The sequence below is a fragment of the Pteropus vampyrus genome, unplaced genomic scaffold (assembly GCF_000151845.1).
Source record: "Pteropus vampyrus isolate Shadow unplaced genomic scaffold, Pvam_2.0 Scaffold167, whole genome shotgun sequence".
In the NCBI taxonomy this organism is placed as follows: Eukaryota; Metazoa; Chordata; class Mammalia; order Chiroptera; family Pteropodidae; genus Pteropus; species Pteropus vampyrus.
The window spans coordinates 3,411,490-3,428,521 of NW_011888948.1; the positions used below are offsets into that span (position 1 = coordinate 3,411,490).

The window sequence follows — 17,032 nt, forward strand, 5'->3', positions numbered from 1 at the left end:
AGGGCAAAGGGATTAAGAAGTACAAATGGACAGATACAAAATAGTCATGGAGATATATTATTGTATGCCAACTATAATTGGAAAATAACTCATTGAATTGTACAATGTAAAAAAAGATAAAAAATAATTACTGTAAGATAGCATTTTAAAATAAAATTGGAAAGCAATAAAAACTTAACAAATGTTATAGAACAGTGTTCCTCAAAGTATGTCTACTATTATGCCAATGCTAATAGTGTGATGATTCGCATTAAACTGTCCTACATTTAAATCCTAGAACCATTGCTAACCCACTTGGGTGCATTACACAACAATTCTAAGCCTCCCTTTTCCCATCTGTAAAGTGGGAATTGTAATGCCTATCATAGAGGATTGTCATGAAACTAAAATGAGATCATGCATATTAAAATGTATAGTAGAACATCTGATACATAGTAAACAGTGACTAAATGGTAGCTATTATAATTGTTTAAAAGGATTCTAAAGATATCCAGCACTAGGATCATTGATGAGGAGGAAGTGGCAATAGCCAGTATAGACTAGGTATTCAATGAGCTTGGCTGTGAAAGGACAGAGAGAAGTTAACTGTTTAGGCAGTTGGGGCCAATAGAGTGTTGTTTATAAGATAGGGTGACGGGACCTGACTAATTTATTTGCCAAGGGAAGGGTGGGGGAGAGACAGAGAGACGGAGAGAAATTGAAGATACAGAAAGTGAAGACTGAAGAAGTCAAGACACTGAGTTGAGAGAAAAGGATGGAGTCCAGAACCTAAGTGGAGGTTAGCTGAATTAAGAGGAGAAAGTCCCCACAAGCGAGAAGAGGAAAAGACAGATGTAGGCACTGGAAGCTTGTAGGGGGCACTCAGGGAGGCAACAAGATAAGGGAGATCTTGCCTCTGTGAAAAAGAAATGAAGACACAAACTAAGAGTCAGTGGGAAGGTAGTTGAGTTGGAAACTTAAGGAATGTAGGAGAAATTTTAACCAGATTTTAAAGAAACCAAGAAAAGGTATTGACTAGCAACATATAGAAGTGTCTATACTAAGGACCTAGCTTAAGATCATTAATTTACATTATTAGCAATATGAAAAGTTGTGTGATTTCTCTTTAGCAGCTCTCAGCATCTCTGATGTCTCTATTTCTGGTGTAGGAATGGAGGGAGTGGGTGCCCTAGTTAATCCAGTGTTAGGTTTTTACAGGGTGAGTACAGCAAAAGGACCCAGAAACAAGAAAGGCAATGTCGGCAATGTTGTTCTGTATTGGTAAAACAAATATTGAAATTGTCCATTGTGCACCTAGGTGGATGAGGAGGTGAAAACAAAATGAGAAAAAAGAGTCGTCATGAGACTGGATGTCATGATAAATTGAAACAGTAGATATAGTCATTCATTTATGTATTGAACACCAGATACTGTCTAGATGCAGGGTATGCGGTAGTGTACTAAACAGACACATACATTCTCCCACGGAGACCACATTCTATTGGTTACAAAGAAAAAAATAATATGTATTATATAGTGACACATGCAACTTAAAAAAATAAGGAGAATATGAAGTGAGGGAGAGGTTGCTAATTGATATGTAGATGGTCAAAGAAGATCTTATTAATAAAATGATATTGAGCAGAGATGTCATACAAGGAGTCCAGACAGAAAGTATAAAGAATATCATGAAAACATCAAAAAATAAATGAAGTAAATCTGTCAGGACTTGGAAAATTCATGTTGGACCTGAGTGATCATGGCTTTTCTTCATCTATGTGCACACAACCAATCCTTTTAAGTATATCTGCGTTAAAATTTCTCCCTGATTTAACACCAAGGTTACAATTGTAGAAATCTTCCACTTCATGATTTTTAAAGTAGGAAGTGAAATCAGTTCTAGAAATCAGTTCTAGGCACCTCTCATCTTCTCTACCATGGCGAGCCATCTCTTTGGCAAGTTTGTCCAATAAGGAATTCTAAGTTTTCTGGGTATAAAGTCTACTGGGTCCAAGAACTAGAATTAACTGAGAACTCTCATAGATTATTCAGCTCTTTTTATAGATGTCTTTCACCAATGTTTTGACTATCCTTTTCAAATGTTCTTTTTTGTCTGTTTGAAAGAGAAAAAGAAAGTTGAAAAGTTCCAAATATCAGAACATAGTGATTAAACACATAGGCTTTGAAATAACATATCTGAGTTCAAATCTCAACTATGCCATTAAACAATTGTGTGGCATTTAGCAAAATACTTAAACTTACCATGCCTTAGTTTTCTAACATGTGAAATGTGGATGACGACAGTGCCAACCTCATAGTCACTCTATGGGGATTAAATGAAATGTGAAAAGTATCTGGTAAGAAGTGGAAATGGCTCAATAATGTTGACCATTATTATTATCTATCAACCCTATACTATGAGTTTTTAACAGCAAACCTATCTTTCTTGCTTTTTTCTAGTAGGCATACGATGTGCATGTTTTTATTTAAATAGTAGGGGTGAAAGTTTAAGATTCTCTAGTTCTTTCAAAGTCTTTTAATGAATACTACAAAGTACATCTTCATTTGAGATGTTCATTGTACAAGATGAGGCAGTCGAACTGACAAAAGGCTATTTTGGTCTGAATATCTCGAATAAGCAATTCTTTTGGTTACATTTTAAGTGCCTTAAACAACTCTAAAGGATACACACACAGACACACACACACACAGACACACACACACACACACACACACACACACACACCTACCATTCTTGGTTTCTACAAGATCACCTCAGTGTTCTGCTTAAAGATTCAAGAATTTAGATTATAAGTTCTGCATTGTGGGGAGAGGTGATGGACATAGCTTGAGAAACAACAAAGCTTAAGAATTACTGTAAAAGGTCATATAAGCTGTCATTAATATATCTTGCTATTTGACTATGTGAAAATTTCTTAAACTTGCAGAATCTCAGTTTCTCTTTTGTTATACCATGTTATTTATCTCACAGAGTAGTTGCAAAGATTATATGAGATCTGTAAAGCATTACCCAAATGTTAGTTATTATCATTATAAAAGCCAAGAATTGTATTACATTGAGAGGCACACAATGCTTCTGCTGACATCAGCTTTCTTACTGACTTCCATCTAATTCCATCTAATGTTTCTACTTCCACCAGTGACTGCCACTTCCACTTGTTATTATACTTATGTCAAATAATCAAGTATTATATAGATCTATAAAATATCAGAATGAACGGTAAGAGTTATAGTGTTATGAAACCTAAGTTGAATGTTCCAAGAAGATTCAATGAAGTTGAATGGCTATAACTAAAATTGAAGTTGAGTTAAATGCAAATAAGACTAATGTAAAACATTGAGGGAAAAATTCCAGTAGTAAAATCTAGAAGAATTATGTACCTAGATTGCTTTAAAGAATCTGAAACTAAAAATTATAGAGGATGCCGTGGTTTATACCATGAGCCTGGCCTTTCCATGAAAGACCTCCAGTTGGAATGTGTGTGTTGGTGGGGGAGGGTTAATACTTTAAAAAGTTAAAACCTTTGTCCAATATCAGAAGTTTAGTGAATAAATGTACATTTATGTTTTAAGTTAAAATAAAATATTGAAAACAATATCATTTTTATGATTCCCTGCTGTACCTGACTTGATTGGATAAGAGGACATCTACTATGTTTGCAGTTGTACCTATCCACAACCACAAGGATATGAATCTGCAAAAGTTTTTTCAAATGAGAAAATATCAAAGTTATAGAGACCGAGAGATGTCCTCCAAAACTAAAATGTTAACAGTCTATACAACTGAAAGCCAAGTTATTAATGGTCAGTAGCCTCCTTTAGCAAGAAATTTTTGTTTATCACAGCACAAGGTGGTACAAAATTCTCTTTGGATGTACGTGGCTTAGAATAGTGGTTTTCAAATTATAGGTTGCAAAATAAGTTTAGTAGTTCATTTAAAAAAGATAGAATAGAAAATAGAGTACATCTCAAGTTAAAAGGATAAGTTTGGAATTATATAAAATAAGTTCAACATATACTGGTAGACAAAAGCTACAGATCATTGTAAAAATGAAAAAAGCAACATATTTTTTAACTCAAGTTTTGTATGGAAGGACAAAAATATAAATTGGAATAAAACATAAGTGACTTTGAAGATGAAATGACATAAAATCAAAGGTTTGCTTTAGAATTCTATAGAAGAAAGAGAGATGGGAGGAAGAAAGAGTGAGGGAGAGAGGGAAGAAGGGAGGGAAGTGAGAGAAATTAAACAAGTGCAACAATATAAAATGAAATTATGGAATCTTGGGAACAGATATATGGACATTCATTACACTGTTCTCTATTTTTATATATGTTTTGTAACACACTTAAAAACTAAAATGGAATGAAAATGAGCATTGTAAATGTTAGATGGTATTTTGGGTTCTAACTATGTTCTTTTATTGATATTAGTTAGAAAAACAGAGTGTGTAATTAATTCTAAATTGGTGAGTGGCTCTTTAGCATTAGAGTCCTAGAGTGGAGGGGATTGCCTCTGCATATGACTGCAGCCCCCAGCAATAGTGAACAATGGACACAAGCACATGAGCATTCATGCACATGGTTAGGAAGAATTCCAGGTGGAACCTCAGGGCAGTGAAACAGCTTTGGCTATTTCTGAATTGAAAATTTCTGAACAAGCACTTTCAGAGCAAAAGAAAATCCAGCCAAAATGAACTCTTAATATTTCTAAGAGTATTTTTATGCCAAGTACTACCACGATCAAGGCTTCATCAAATAACTTTTTTCCTTTTCTAGGAAGAACTGGAACTATGGTGTGTGTCTGCCTAATTGTCAGTGAAATATTTAAAACTGCAGAGGTATGAAAGATGCTACTATAAATTTTGTCTTATGCTGGTTCTGAAACATCACTAGTAGGATAAGATCATGAGTCATGGTACTTAATGAAATTGTAATTAGAGAGGCTGTTATTAGAAATCCTGGTCTTACTACTTCTTTATTTAACTTGTGTTAGTTATTAACTGACCTAGATACCTCTTTCTCTGGGTCAGGACTAGGGTATGGTCAATAAGACACTCACCTTGGGCACAAATTTAAAAGAATGCCAAAAGTCTCATAAGATAAATAATATTCGAATGCAGTATTTTTAGAATCAAAATTAATGCAAAAAATCCATGATGTATACAACATCAACATTTTAAAGACAGGACATTTTAAAGACAGGGGCAAGATTAAGGTGAGATGAGTAAAGTCACTGAGTTATGCAAGTGCAGAAAAAACTCAGCAGTCAAGATGCTTCGCTTGCCTCACCTAGTCTGGCCTGCTCTTACTCCCACCAATTGTGAGACTTCCTCCTTTCTCACTAGAATAGTATCAAGATTGATTAGATAAGTTCTCTAAAGCAGGGCTCCCCAACCCCTGGGCTGCGGACCAGTACCGGTGGGCAAGCAAGTGAAGCTTCATCTGTATTTGCAGCCGCTCCCCAGCGCTAGCATCACCACCTCAGCTCCATCTCAGATCATCAGGCATTAGATTCTCATAGGAGCACTGGTCCCATGTGCCAAAAAGGTTAGGGACCACTGTTCTAAAGACCCTGAACATCTTTAGAAGTGCTAGATGGATAAAAGGTAGCTTTTTCCAACTCAAAACAAAGTCTCTCCTGAATGCTATTATCTTTGCATAGTCAATATCTGTGGGGTCTCTGCCCCTGGAAATTTCGGAGAAGACAGGATGGGCTTTCTCTGCTTCTTAAAACAGGATGCTCAGTCGTTTTTCCTGCCATGATCTTGTTGAGAAGTTACTTCTTAGAGGACACACTCCTAGTAGCTCTGCTCCTCACCTGGCCTGCAATCTAGTTAAGAGAAACTGTGTTATGCACAATGCTCAACACTCTTAATTCTATCATTTTCTTTTTTTTCTAATTTGTGACACACAGGTCATGAAAATGGATGTTCTAGGACAACATTTTTCAAACTATGGATCACAATCTATCAGAGTTGTAAAATCAGCTTATTGATTTGTGACTAGTATTTTTTTTAATGGAATAGATTGGAAAATATCAAGAAGTAAATATTGTTTTGTGAAACTTTTGTTTCAGTTGTGTTTAGGTATCTCCTAGGTTTATTAATGTGGATTGTAGCTTTAAAAATAAACCGTCTGAAGCCATTGATCCAGAGCCTTAGACTGAGATCAGAGACCTGTGCTCTAGGCCTGTGCTTTCTCAAAGTGGCTGCATACATCTCTGTGACAGGTCACTTGGTTTTCTTTTGGTCTCAGTCTTCTCCATTTGTAAAATGGAAAGGTAGGAAGAAGGACCAAATGATCTCTAAGGTCTTTCCATCTCTAAAATCCCACGTCTTTATGAATCTTTGAATGAGAGCAGGCCTTAATGTGGCTTTGTTAATTTTGTTATTTTGGGAAGCTTCTGCCCAAAGACCTCTGACTTAGGAAAATAATGCGCCCTTAGAAACTTTAAGAATGCCTGAAAGTGCAGATGAACAATGATTGAATTGTCCCCATTTCTATAGGACAGCCTTTATTATTTTGGAGAACGACGAACAGATAAAACCTCCAGCACTAAATTCCAGGGAGTAGAAACACCTTCTCAGGTAAGTTTTCTTTTTAGGAAGGGGGTTCTCTGGGTAATGGGATTAAGATTGACACCTATTATTTAGTTTCATTTTAGATTCTTTTTGTTGATCAGGCACTAGCACTTGGGTGCCCTGTGACAGGGCTTAATCCCTCCCCATGGTTGAGAGCCATACCTCAGGCACTGCCTGAGTTTTGTAAGCATTGGGTTCTACCCCAGAACATTCTGCTTTCCATTTTCTGTTGCTTATTGATTATGGAGTTCAGGAGCTGATTCCCTTCCCAAAGCAGGAATGTCTAATTACTAAGGTTTCAGATCCCTGAAGACTATTTAAAGTCATCAGCCATGTATTTCCTATGGAGAGGAGCTGAGTCTTTTACACCTCCCAATTAGGGCAATTCAACCCTTGTGAAATATCATGAGTGTGTGTGTGTGTGTGTGTGTGTGTGTGTGTGTGAGAGAGAGAGAGAGAGAGAGACAGAGACAGAGACAGAGTCAGAGACAGACAGAGAGACAGAGTGGGGCTGTATTTTGGGGGGAAAGGAGAAAATTAACATTTTTCAAAAACCTATTATATACCAGACACTATTATACACTAATATATTGCACTTGTAAATGTATTATCTCATTTAATACTTAGATAATTCATGTGAAATATATGTTATCACTCTAATTTTTCCCTTTAAACATGTTTTATTATGGAAAATTTCAAACTTATTACATCACTTTAACAATCACTTATTCATGCGGCCTACCATGTTTCATCCATTTCCTCCCCACTCTACTCTCTCTCTCGCTCTCTCTCTCTCTCTCTCCTCTTTCTCTAAACCTGGATTTTTTTTAAAGGAAATTCCAGCCATCAGATTATTTTATCTCACAAGTAATTTAGTATGACATCTAACAAAAAGATTCAAAAAGTAAAAACCTCTTAAAACTATGTATCATATCTAGAAGTATGATAATAATAATATCTTAATAATATTAAAAGTCTAGTTCATGTTTAAATTTCCATCATTATCTTAAAATCTTTTAAAAATTAAGTTATTTCAGTCAGGATCCAAACAAGGGCCAGACGTTTCACTTGGTTACTGTGTCTCTCAAATCTCTTGTAGTTTATAGGTTTCTTGCCTCTTTTTTTTTCTCTTGTAATATGCTGCAGGACCAGGATATTCATCCTATAGAGTTTACAGCATACTTGACTTTTTTAAACCTTGCTAAGGGTTTTACATTCATTATATTATTTAATATTCTCAATAACTCTGTGATTAGATATCATTATGATTCCTATTTTACAAATTTGGAAATTGAGGTTCAGGGAAATTAACTTTTTGAAACAAGGACTCAAATCCAGATCTGTCAGACCCTGAAGCCTGTTATTTTCCCATTCTGTGCACAGCTTCTGATCTATAATCTATATTACCCCTCAAACTGAAGTGAAAGCTGGTTGGGAATTCTTAAATAGAATGGATGTGGCTGTGAATGAAAGCGTTCTTTGGGTGAAGTGATGTGAAGTGCAAAGCAGAACACTATAACTGCTGGCTCCAGACATTTAGTTTGAGGCAAAAAAACTGAGCCTTATCCCATGAAACTTTTCTGCCATCCCCAAGCAAAAAGAAAAAAAAAAGTAGCAATAGGCCATAGGCTAAAAACAATGCATGAACTTACTGAAGCACAGCTCAGCTCTAATCATGCTATTTCCATGCTCTAAATTCTTAATGGATTTTGATTGCCAATGGCAACACATATAAATGTTTTAACCTGGCACTCAAGATTTAAGATTTGATTTTTCCAACTATTTCTACCACTAACTGCATTCACATGCCCCACACTCTAACACTTTCGGACCGTTTGCTGTTTTCCAGCCTGCCAGCACTTTATACCCACATGCCACTGTTCACACGGGCCCCTTTTCCTGAAGTCCCTTGCCCTTCCGAGCCTGAAGCAGTCTCCTGCTCTTTCAATTCTTGTAGCCTTTTGTGTTTCTTTTAGAGACTAGTTTACTTTACATTATTCTCTAGCTATTTGCAGTGGTGACTTCTCTACCCCTTCTGCAGTCAAAGCCCATGTCTTACCCACATTTCCACCCTAGACATCCCAAAATGCCTTCACAAAGTATCTCTTCTGTTTGTAACAAGTGCTTACTAAATATATGTTGGTTTTGTTAACTCCTGCTACAGGCCCCTGTTGTTTTAGTCTGTAAGAGAAGGAAGAGTGAGAGCAAAGCAGCTTGAAGGCCATGGTGGGTTATAAGCCTTAAGTAACGGGTAGAGAATCTGGGTTTAGGAGCCAAGGGAATGTTAGATGTAACTCCTTCCAGGACTCTTCTTGTACATCTCTCTTTCTCCATTTCTTCTGCAGTCATGCACCGTTTCTCTAACTTTAGTCCAGAACTGGCACATCCTAGGTTACAACAGAATCTTTTCTGATTCACTAGGATAGCAATGTAGGGCTCTGCCTAGGTTTGAAAGCTGTGTTGGCAAGGCCCCGGAGTTCCCTGTGTGGGTTGGTGTTGCTCAGATACTATCACATTATGACCCTGCACTGCCAGCCATTCTATATGGACTACATTTCATCCACTCCTGAGTTAAAAATCTGCACAAGCCTTTCTCTTAACTGGCCCTTTCCAATGGAAAGGGCCACTTAATTTTATTAACACTTCCTGACAGATGGGGAAGAGTCTGTGAACTTCTGAGTCCAGTCGATTCAGTACCAGAACTCTTTAAGAAGAGTGAGCAGCTTGCCACAGGAGAAGGACTAGACTAAGAGAATTCCCAGGTCTTCGTTGCAAAAATAGAATTGGGGAAATGGAAAATGAAGAAACTCCAGTGGGCAGAGACAAGAAAAGAATATGTATCTACCACTGGCCTACAGAGGTCTTCCTTTTGAGTTTTCACATCTGCTATTCTCTCATACCTAGGAGGCTACTCGCCACCAAACCATAAACCTTCCTTTACTCCGTCACAAATAAGCTTTTACCCTCAGATATGTTTGTTCCCAGATGCAGTTCACTGCATCTCTCTATAATGTTGTAGCTGTTTTGTTGGTTCTGGTTAGTGGCCCTCTCAATAATATCAGCCTGTAAGCAACTCCTGATTCCTTTCTTATTACTTCCCCGTAGTGTTTTTTCAGTTGCGAGGCAACATCCATAAAAATACCTAGTTATATAATGGCACCAATAAATATTTCCTTAGTAATGAATTACTCTCCTTAAGTTCAATGTAAAAAAATAAAAAATTAAGAAGTGCTGGCTTTTCGTTTTCACTTAAATCGAGGCTTCTGTTGTTTTTCAGAATAGATATGTTGGATATTTTGCAGATGTGAAAAATATCTACAATTTGACTCTTCCTCCAAGAAAAATACTCACGATAAAAAAAATTATTATTTATTCAATACATGGTAAGTGCTTTATGTATTATTGGAGAATTGGGCCAGAGACTGCGCCCTGTCCAGCCTAGGGGTCAAGAAAAGCTTCCTAGGGGGACAGCACATAGGTCTTCCTTACGTAAATCTGCATGAACATGGAAAGAGTTGGGGGAAACCTGGACTCTGTGGGGGGCTTTCCAGCCTCCTAGCTGTTACCAATTATTACCACAAATAAAAATCCTTATAAACTTTAAAAGACCTGACTATCTGTTTCAGGAATATAAGGAGAGAGACTCGGATCCACCATCAACCAATGGGATAGGAAATTGGTCTGATCATCCATCTATCTATGGGACTTGAGAAAGGAAAGAAAGAGTGGTGGGGAGAGGAATTGGCCTCAAGTCCCATGTCTCTATTTTTCTATCAATCACCCACCTTGCTTCCCTGCAAAGCTCACTTTTAGGAGAGGTGAGAAAGCAAGGATGTGTCAGTGTGGACAAGATGGGGCCTCATTTGGCTTTGCAGAGGAAGCGCAGGGGATGAGGCTTTCCATTCTTTAAAGCAGCAGCCAGACTATGGACCACGAGGAATTGTAAAGATCTGGGACTCTTGCGGTTTGGTATGGTACCAGGACGTTGGCATCCACCCAGATGGCCCAGTGTGTTAAGTCTTTTGAGGAGTCACACAAAATAAGATCTAAACATATATTTTAAAACATTTCATCTAATTATTCAGAAATTTAAAAAAAAGTCTTTAGAATGTATTTTAAAACAGCATAGTCAGAAAATAAATTAAAATTGTTACTTAAAATATAAAATTTTTTCAATTTATTTACATAGCCCCACCCCCACCCCACATGCATACCCGTATCATCAACACTTCTTATTGGCGGTGAGGAATTTTAATGGATTACCACAGATTACATAGGTTTCTGAAAACAACTTCAGCCCAGTAACATAGCCTCTGTGGGAAATTTTGTTCTAGATTTCCATATAAGCTTTGTACAGGCAGACCATTGAAACACAGCTTGTTGTGGCAGGAGGCTGCCTGTGCATATAAATGAGCAATTGCTTGTGAAAAGGCTTTGTAGACAGCAGAGTCCTCTACAAAAATCATCATGACTGTGTCATAGGATGTATGGGAATTATGACAGAGAGGGTTATATGGGATCCTAATGGAACCCCAACTCTTGTCAGACCTCTCCAAAATAGAGCCAGGCCTATGGTAGAAGGTAGGGGAACAGCAGTGCCTTGCTCCCCTTCCCGTCCAACTCAGCAGAGTCCTGCAAAAAGAGCTAGACTGCTTTACTCTGTAGTGAGAGAGGCAACACAGTTGGCTGTTGGAGCAGCTTCTTCCCAACTATAAAAACAGCTCAGTGGTGTGAGGGCCTGTACTGTACCTGAATTTATACTCTGCCCAAATTTCCTCTTTGTTACCAATGAGAATAACAATATCTATACAAAACTCTAAGTATTTTTTTATTTTTCAATTAGGGTTGTATTCAATATTATTTCTATTAGTTTCAGGTGTACAGTATAGTGGTTAGACATCTATATACTTAACTAATCCCTTCGATTAGTCTAGTATCCACCTGGCACTATGCACAATTATTAATATATTATTGACTATATTCCCTATAATGTCCTTCACAACCCCATGACTATTTTGTACTTCTTAATCCCTTCAGCTTTTTTATACAGTCCCCTAACCCCACACCCATCTAGCAATCCCCAATTTGTTCTCTGTATATATGAGTGTTTTTATTTTGTTTGTTTATTTTGTTCTTCCATTCCATAGATAAATGAAATCATATAGTATTTGTCTTTCTCTGTCTGATTTATTTCACTTACCATAATACCCTCTAGATCCATCCATGTCATTGCAAACGGTAAGATTTCAATTTTTATGCCTGAGTAATATTCCGCTGTGCGCGCGCGCGCGTGTGTGTGTGTGTGCGTGTGTGTGTGTGTGCGTGTGTGTGTATACTGCATCTTTATCCAATCATCTATTGATGGGCACTTATATTGCTTCCATATCTTGGCTATCATAAATAGTACTGCAGTGAACATAGGGGTGCATATATCTTTTCGAAATAGTGTTTTGCTTTTCTTTGGATAAGTACCCCAAAGTTCAATTTCTGGCTCTTAAGTTAGTTCTATTTTTAATTTTTTGAGGAATCTCCAAACTGTTTTCTATAGTGGCTGTACCAATCTGCAACCCTACCAACAGTACATGAAGGTTCCCTTTTCTCTACACCTTCACTAACCGCTCGTTTGTTGATTTATTAATGATAGCCATTTTGACAGGTGTGAGGTGATATCTCATTGTGATTTTAATTTGCATTTCTCTGATGTTAGTGAGAATCTTTTCACATATCTATTGGCCATTTGTATGTCCTCTTTGGAGAAATGCCTATTCAGATTTTCTGCCAATTTTTTAATTGAATTGTTGTTTTTTTGGTGTTGAGTTGTATGAGTTTTTTTTATATATTTTGGATCTCAACCACTTATCAGATGTACCATTGGCAAATATCTTCTCCCATTCAGTAGGTTGTCTTTTTGTTTCGTTGATGGTTTCCCTTGCCCAAGAAGATATATAGGAATTTATGGTCTCAGGTCTTACATTTAAGTCTTTAGTCCATTTTGAGTTTATTCTGGTATATGATATAAGAAGTTGGTTCAGTTTCATTTTTTGCATTATCCGTCCAGTTTTCCCAACAGTGTTTATTGAAGAGACCGTCTTTACCCCATTGTATATTCTTGCTTCCTTTATCATGGATTAAATGGGCATATAAGCATGGGTTTATTTCTGAGCTCTCTCTTATGTTTCATTGATCGATGTATCTGTTTTTATGCCAGGGCCATGCTCTTTTGATTACTATAGCCTTGTAGTATAGTTTGATATCAGATAATGTGATACATCCAGCTTTGTTCTTCTTTCTCAAGATTGCTGTGGCTATTAGGGGTCTTTTATGGTTCCATATACATTTTAGAATTATTTGTTCTAGGTTGGCGAAAAATGCCATTGGTGTTTTGATAGGGATTGCATTGAATCTATAGATTGCTTTGGAAAGTATGGACATTTTACCAACATTAATTCTTCCTATTCGTGAACATAATATATGTGTCCATTTATTCGTATGTCTTCAATTTCTTTCTTCAGTGACATAATTTTCTGAATACAGGTCTTGTACCTTCTTGGTTAAATTTATTTCTAGGTATTGTATGTTTTGATGCAATTGTAAATGGGATTGTTTTCTTAATTTCTCTTTCTGATAGTTCATTATTGGTGTATAAAAATGCAACCAATTTCTGAATATTAATTTTGTATCCTGCTATTTTACTGAATTCATTTATCAGTTTCAACAATTTTTGGTAAAATATCTATGGTTATTTCTATATGTAGTATCATGTAATCTGCAAATAATAACAGTTTTACTTCTTTCCTTCCAATTTCAATGCTTTTATTTCTTTTTCTTGACTGATTGCCATGGCCAGGACTTCCAATACTATGTTGAATAAAAGTGAAAGTAGGTATCCTTGTCTCATTCCTGATATTAAGGAAAACACTTTTAGCCTTTCCCCATTGAGTATGATGTTAGCTGTAGGTTTGTCATATATGGCCTTTATTAAGTTGAGGTATGTTCTCTCTATTCCCACTTTGCCAAGAATTTTTATCATAAATGGATGCTGGATTTTGTCAAATATTTTTTCCACATCTACTGATATGATTATATGACTTTTATGTTTCAATTTGTTAATGAGGTGTATCACATTAATTGATTTGCAGATATTGAACCAACCCTGCATCCCAGGAATAAATCCAACTTGATTATGGTGTAGGATCTTTTTAATATCTTGCTGAATTCAGTTTGCTAATATTTTGTTAAGGATTTTTGCATCTATGTTCATCAGGGATATCAGCCTATAATTTTCTTTTCCTTTAATGTCTTTGTCTGGTTTTGGAATCAGGGTAATGGTGGCCTCATAAAATGAGCGTGGGAGCCTTTCTTCCTCTAAAATTTTTTGGAATAGTTTGAGAAAATTAGGTGTTAATTCTCCTTTGAATGTTTGGTAAAATTCACCTGTGAGGCCATCTGGTCCAAGACTTGTGTGTGTTGGAAGTTTTTTAATTACTGATTTGATTTTGTTAGTAGTAAGCAGTCAGTTCAGACTTTGTTTTTCCTTGACTCAGCTGTGGAAGATTGTATGTTTCTAGGAATGCATCCATTTCTTCCAGATTGTCCAATTTATTGACCTATAATTGCTTGTAGTATTTTCTTGTATTTCTGTGGAGTCAGTAGTCACTTCTCCTCTTTCATTTCTGATTTTATTTATTTGGGTTTTAAATTTTAAAAATCTTAAATTTATCGATTTTGTTTATCTTTTTGGTTTTATTGATCTTTTGTATTGATTTTTTAAGATTCTATTTTGTTTATTTCCACTCTGATATTTATTATTTTCTTCTTTCTACTCACTTTGAGTTTTGTTTGCTGTTCCTAGTTTCTTTAGGTGTAAGATTGTTTATTTCAGATTTTTCTTGTTCTTGAGGTAGGCCTGTATTACTATGAATTTCCCTCTTCGGGCTGCTTTTGCTCTGTCTCATAAGTTAGGGTGATTGTGTTTTCATTTTTATTTATCTCAATGTATTTTTTATTTCTTCTTTGACCTCATTCTTAACCCATTCATTGTTTAGAAGCATGTTATTGTCTCCATGTGGTTGTGTATTTTTCAGGTTTTTTTCTTATGAATGATTTCTATTTTCATACCATTGTGATTGGAGAAGATACTTGATATGATTTCAACCCTCTTAAATTTATTGAGTCTTGTTTTGTGGTCTAACAGGTGGTCTGTCTTGGAAAAAGCTTCCATGTGCACTTGAGAAGAATGTAGATTCTGCTGTTTTGGATTAAATGCTCTGAAATATCTATTAAATGCATCTGGTTTAATGTATCTTTTAGGTCCATTGTTTCCTTGTTGATTCTTTGTCTGGAAGATCTGTTCTTTGATGTCAATGGGATGTTAAAGTCTCCTACTATGAGTGTATTACTGTTAATCTCTCCTTTTAAGTCAGTCAATAATTGCTTTATGTATGTAGGTGCTCCTGTGTTGGGTGTGTATGTGTTTACTTTGGTTATGTCTTCTTGATTTATCGATTGCTTTATCATTATGTAATGCCCTTCTTTGTCTCTTATTATAGCCTTTGTTTTAAAGTCTATTTTTTTTGATAAAAGTATCATTACCTCAACCTTTTTTTTTTTCATTTTTATTTGCATGAAATATCTTTTTCCATCCCTTTACTTTCAGTCTGTGAGTGTCATTTGATCTGAAGTGGGTCTCTTATAGACAGTATATGCATTGGTCTTATTTTCTAATCCATTCAGCTACCCTATATCTTTTGATTGGAGTATTTAATCAATTTACATTCAAAGTATTGTTAATAGGTACATAGTTATACATATGTAAATAGTAAATATAAATATTTATATTTATGTGATTTTTTTTCTTTCCCCTTCTTCTGAAAGAAGTCCCTTTAACATTAATATAATACTGGCTTGGTGTTGATGAATTCCTTTAGCTTTTTCCTGTCTGGGAAGCTCTTTATTTCACCTTCAATTTTAATTTATAGTCTTGCTGGGTAGAGTAGTCTTGGTTGTAGGTCCTTCTTTTCATCACTTTGAATATTTTGTGCCAATCCCTTCTGGCCTACAACATTTCTGTTGAGAAATCAGCTGACTTCCTTATGGGAGTACCCTCGTAAGTAACTAGCTTTTAAGATTCTCTCTTTGTCTTTAAACTTTGGCATTTTAATTATGATGTGTCTCGGTGTGGGCCTCTTTGGATTCATCTTGTTTAGGACTCTGTGCTTGCTGGGCTTGTACATCTATTTCCTTCACCAGGTTAGGGAAGTTTTCACTCATTATTTCCTCAGATAGGTTCTCAATCTTATGTTCTTAAATTCCTTCTGGTAGCCTTATGATGCAAATGTTGTTATGTTGGATGTTGTCCCTGAAGTCCTTTAAACTATCCTCAATTAAAATCTATTTTAATTTTTTTAATTAATTTTTAAATTTTATTTATTTATTTTTATTTTATTTTTTGCTGTTCTAATTAGATGTTTTCTTCTAGCTTGTCTTTCAAATTGCTGAATCAGTCCTCTGTTTTGTCTAATCTACTGTTGATTCCCTCTAGCGTATTCTCTGTTTCAGTTGTTAAATTCTTCATTTCTGACTGATTCATTTTATGGTTTCTATGTCCTTTTTTGTTATTACTAACTCTTTGTTCAAGTTTTCCCTGAGATCATATATTCTTACCCTAAATTCGCTGAGCATCCTTACAACCAGTGTTTTGAACTCCGCCTTTGGCAAATTACTTGTCTCCATTTTGTTTAGTTTTTTTTTTTTCTTGATCTTGTTCTGTTCTTTCATAAGGTACATATTTCTTTGTCTCCCCATTTTATCTTTCTCCCTGTGTTTGTGTCTTGTATTAGATAGATCTGCTACATCTCCCAGTCTTGGCCAGGTGGCCTTATGTTGTAGGTACCCTGTGGGGTCCAGTAGCACAGTTTCCCTGATAATCTGCACTGGGTGCTCCAGGAGTGTCCCTTGTTTGGGTTGTGTGTGCCCTTCTATTGTAGTTGAGCCTTGATTGCTGTTGACATTTCAGTGGAATTGACTCTCAGGCTATTTGGCTATGAGGATGGCCATGCCCCCAGCATATGAGGTGCTGTGTAGGGGCTGACCTCACAGAGTTAATTCACTCCTGAAGGTTCGTGTGCTTGTTGAGACTACCCTTTGGGTGTATTGTTTATGGGGCTAATTAGGTGGTGCTCTGTTCTGGTCTGACACCGGCCTCTGGGTATGTTAGTTCTGTGGCCCCTTGAGAGGGGCTCCCATGCAGGTTAAGATCAGCCATTTCCTGTGACTGGCCCAGGGATACTAGGCAGGAGCTACAAAGCTATCTGCTGTTGGTTGCCAGCCTGTAATAAATCTGGAGGATTGTAGGAGAGGCCACGCTGCAAATGGAGGTTGGCTGCCACCAGTATCAGGCCTGGGGCAGCTCAGGTTAGTACAGTGCTATCTGTGGTCACTCCTAAAAG

The 17,032-nt window shown here is 36.4% G+C and overlaps 1 protein-coding gene across 2 annotated transcripts in view; it reads left to right on the forward strand.

The window, feature by feature from the left end:
- The window catches only part of LOC105298899 (phosphatidylinositol 3,4,5-trisphosphate 3-phosphatase TPTE2-like), a 72,678-nt gene that overhangs the window by 38,833 nt on the left and 16,813 nt on the right, over positions 1-17,032 (forward strand). For both annotated transcript variants that reach the window (XM_011370361.2, XM_011370362.2), the window contains 3 exons: positions 4,780-4,841; positions 6,510-6,590; positions 9,862-9,967. In XM_011370361.2, coding sequence (XP_011368663.2) covers positions 4,780-4,841; positions 6,510-6,590; positions 9,862-9,967 — 249 coding nt within the window. The remainder of the gene's footprint in view (positions 1-4,779; positions 4,842-6,509; positions 6,591-9,861; positions 9,968-17,032) is intronic.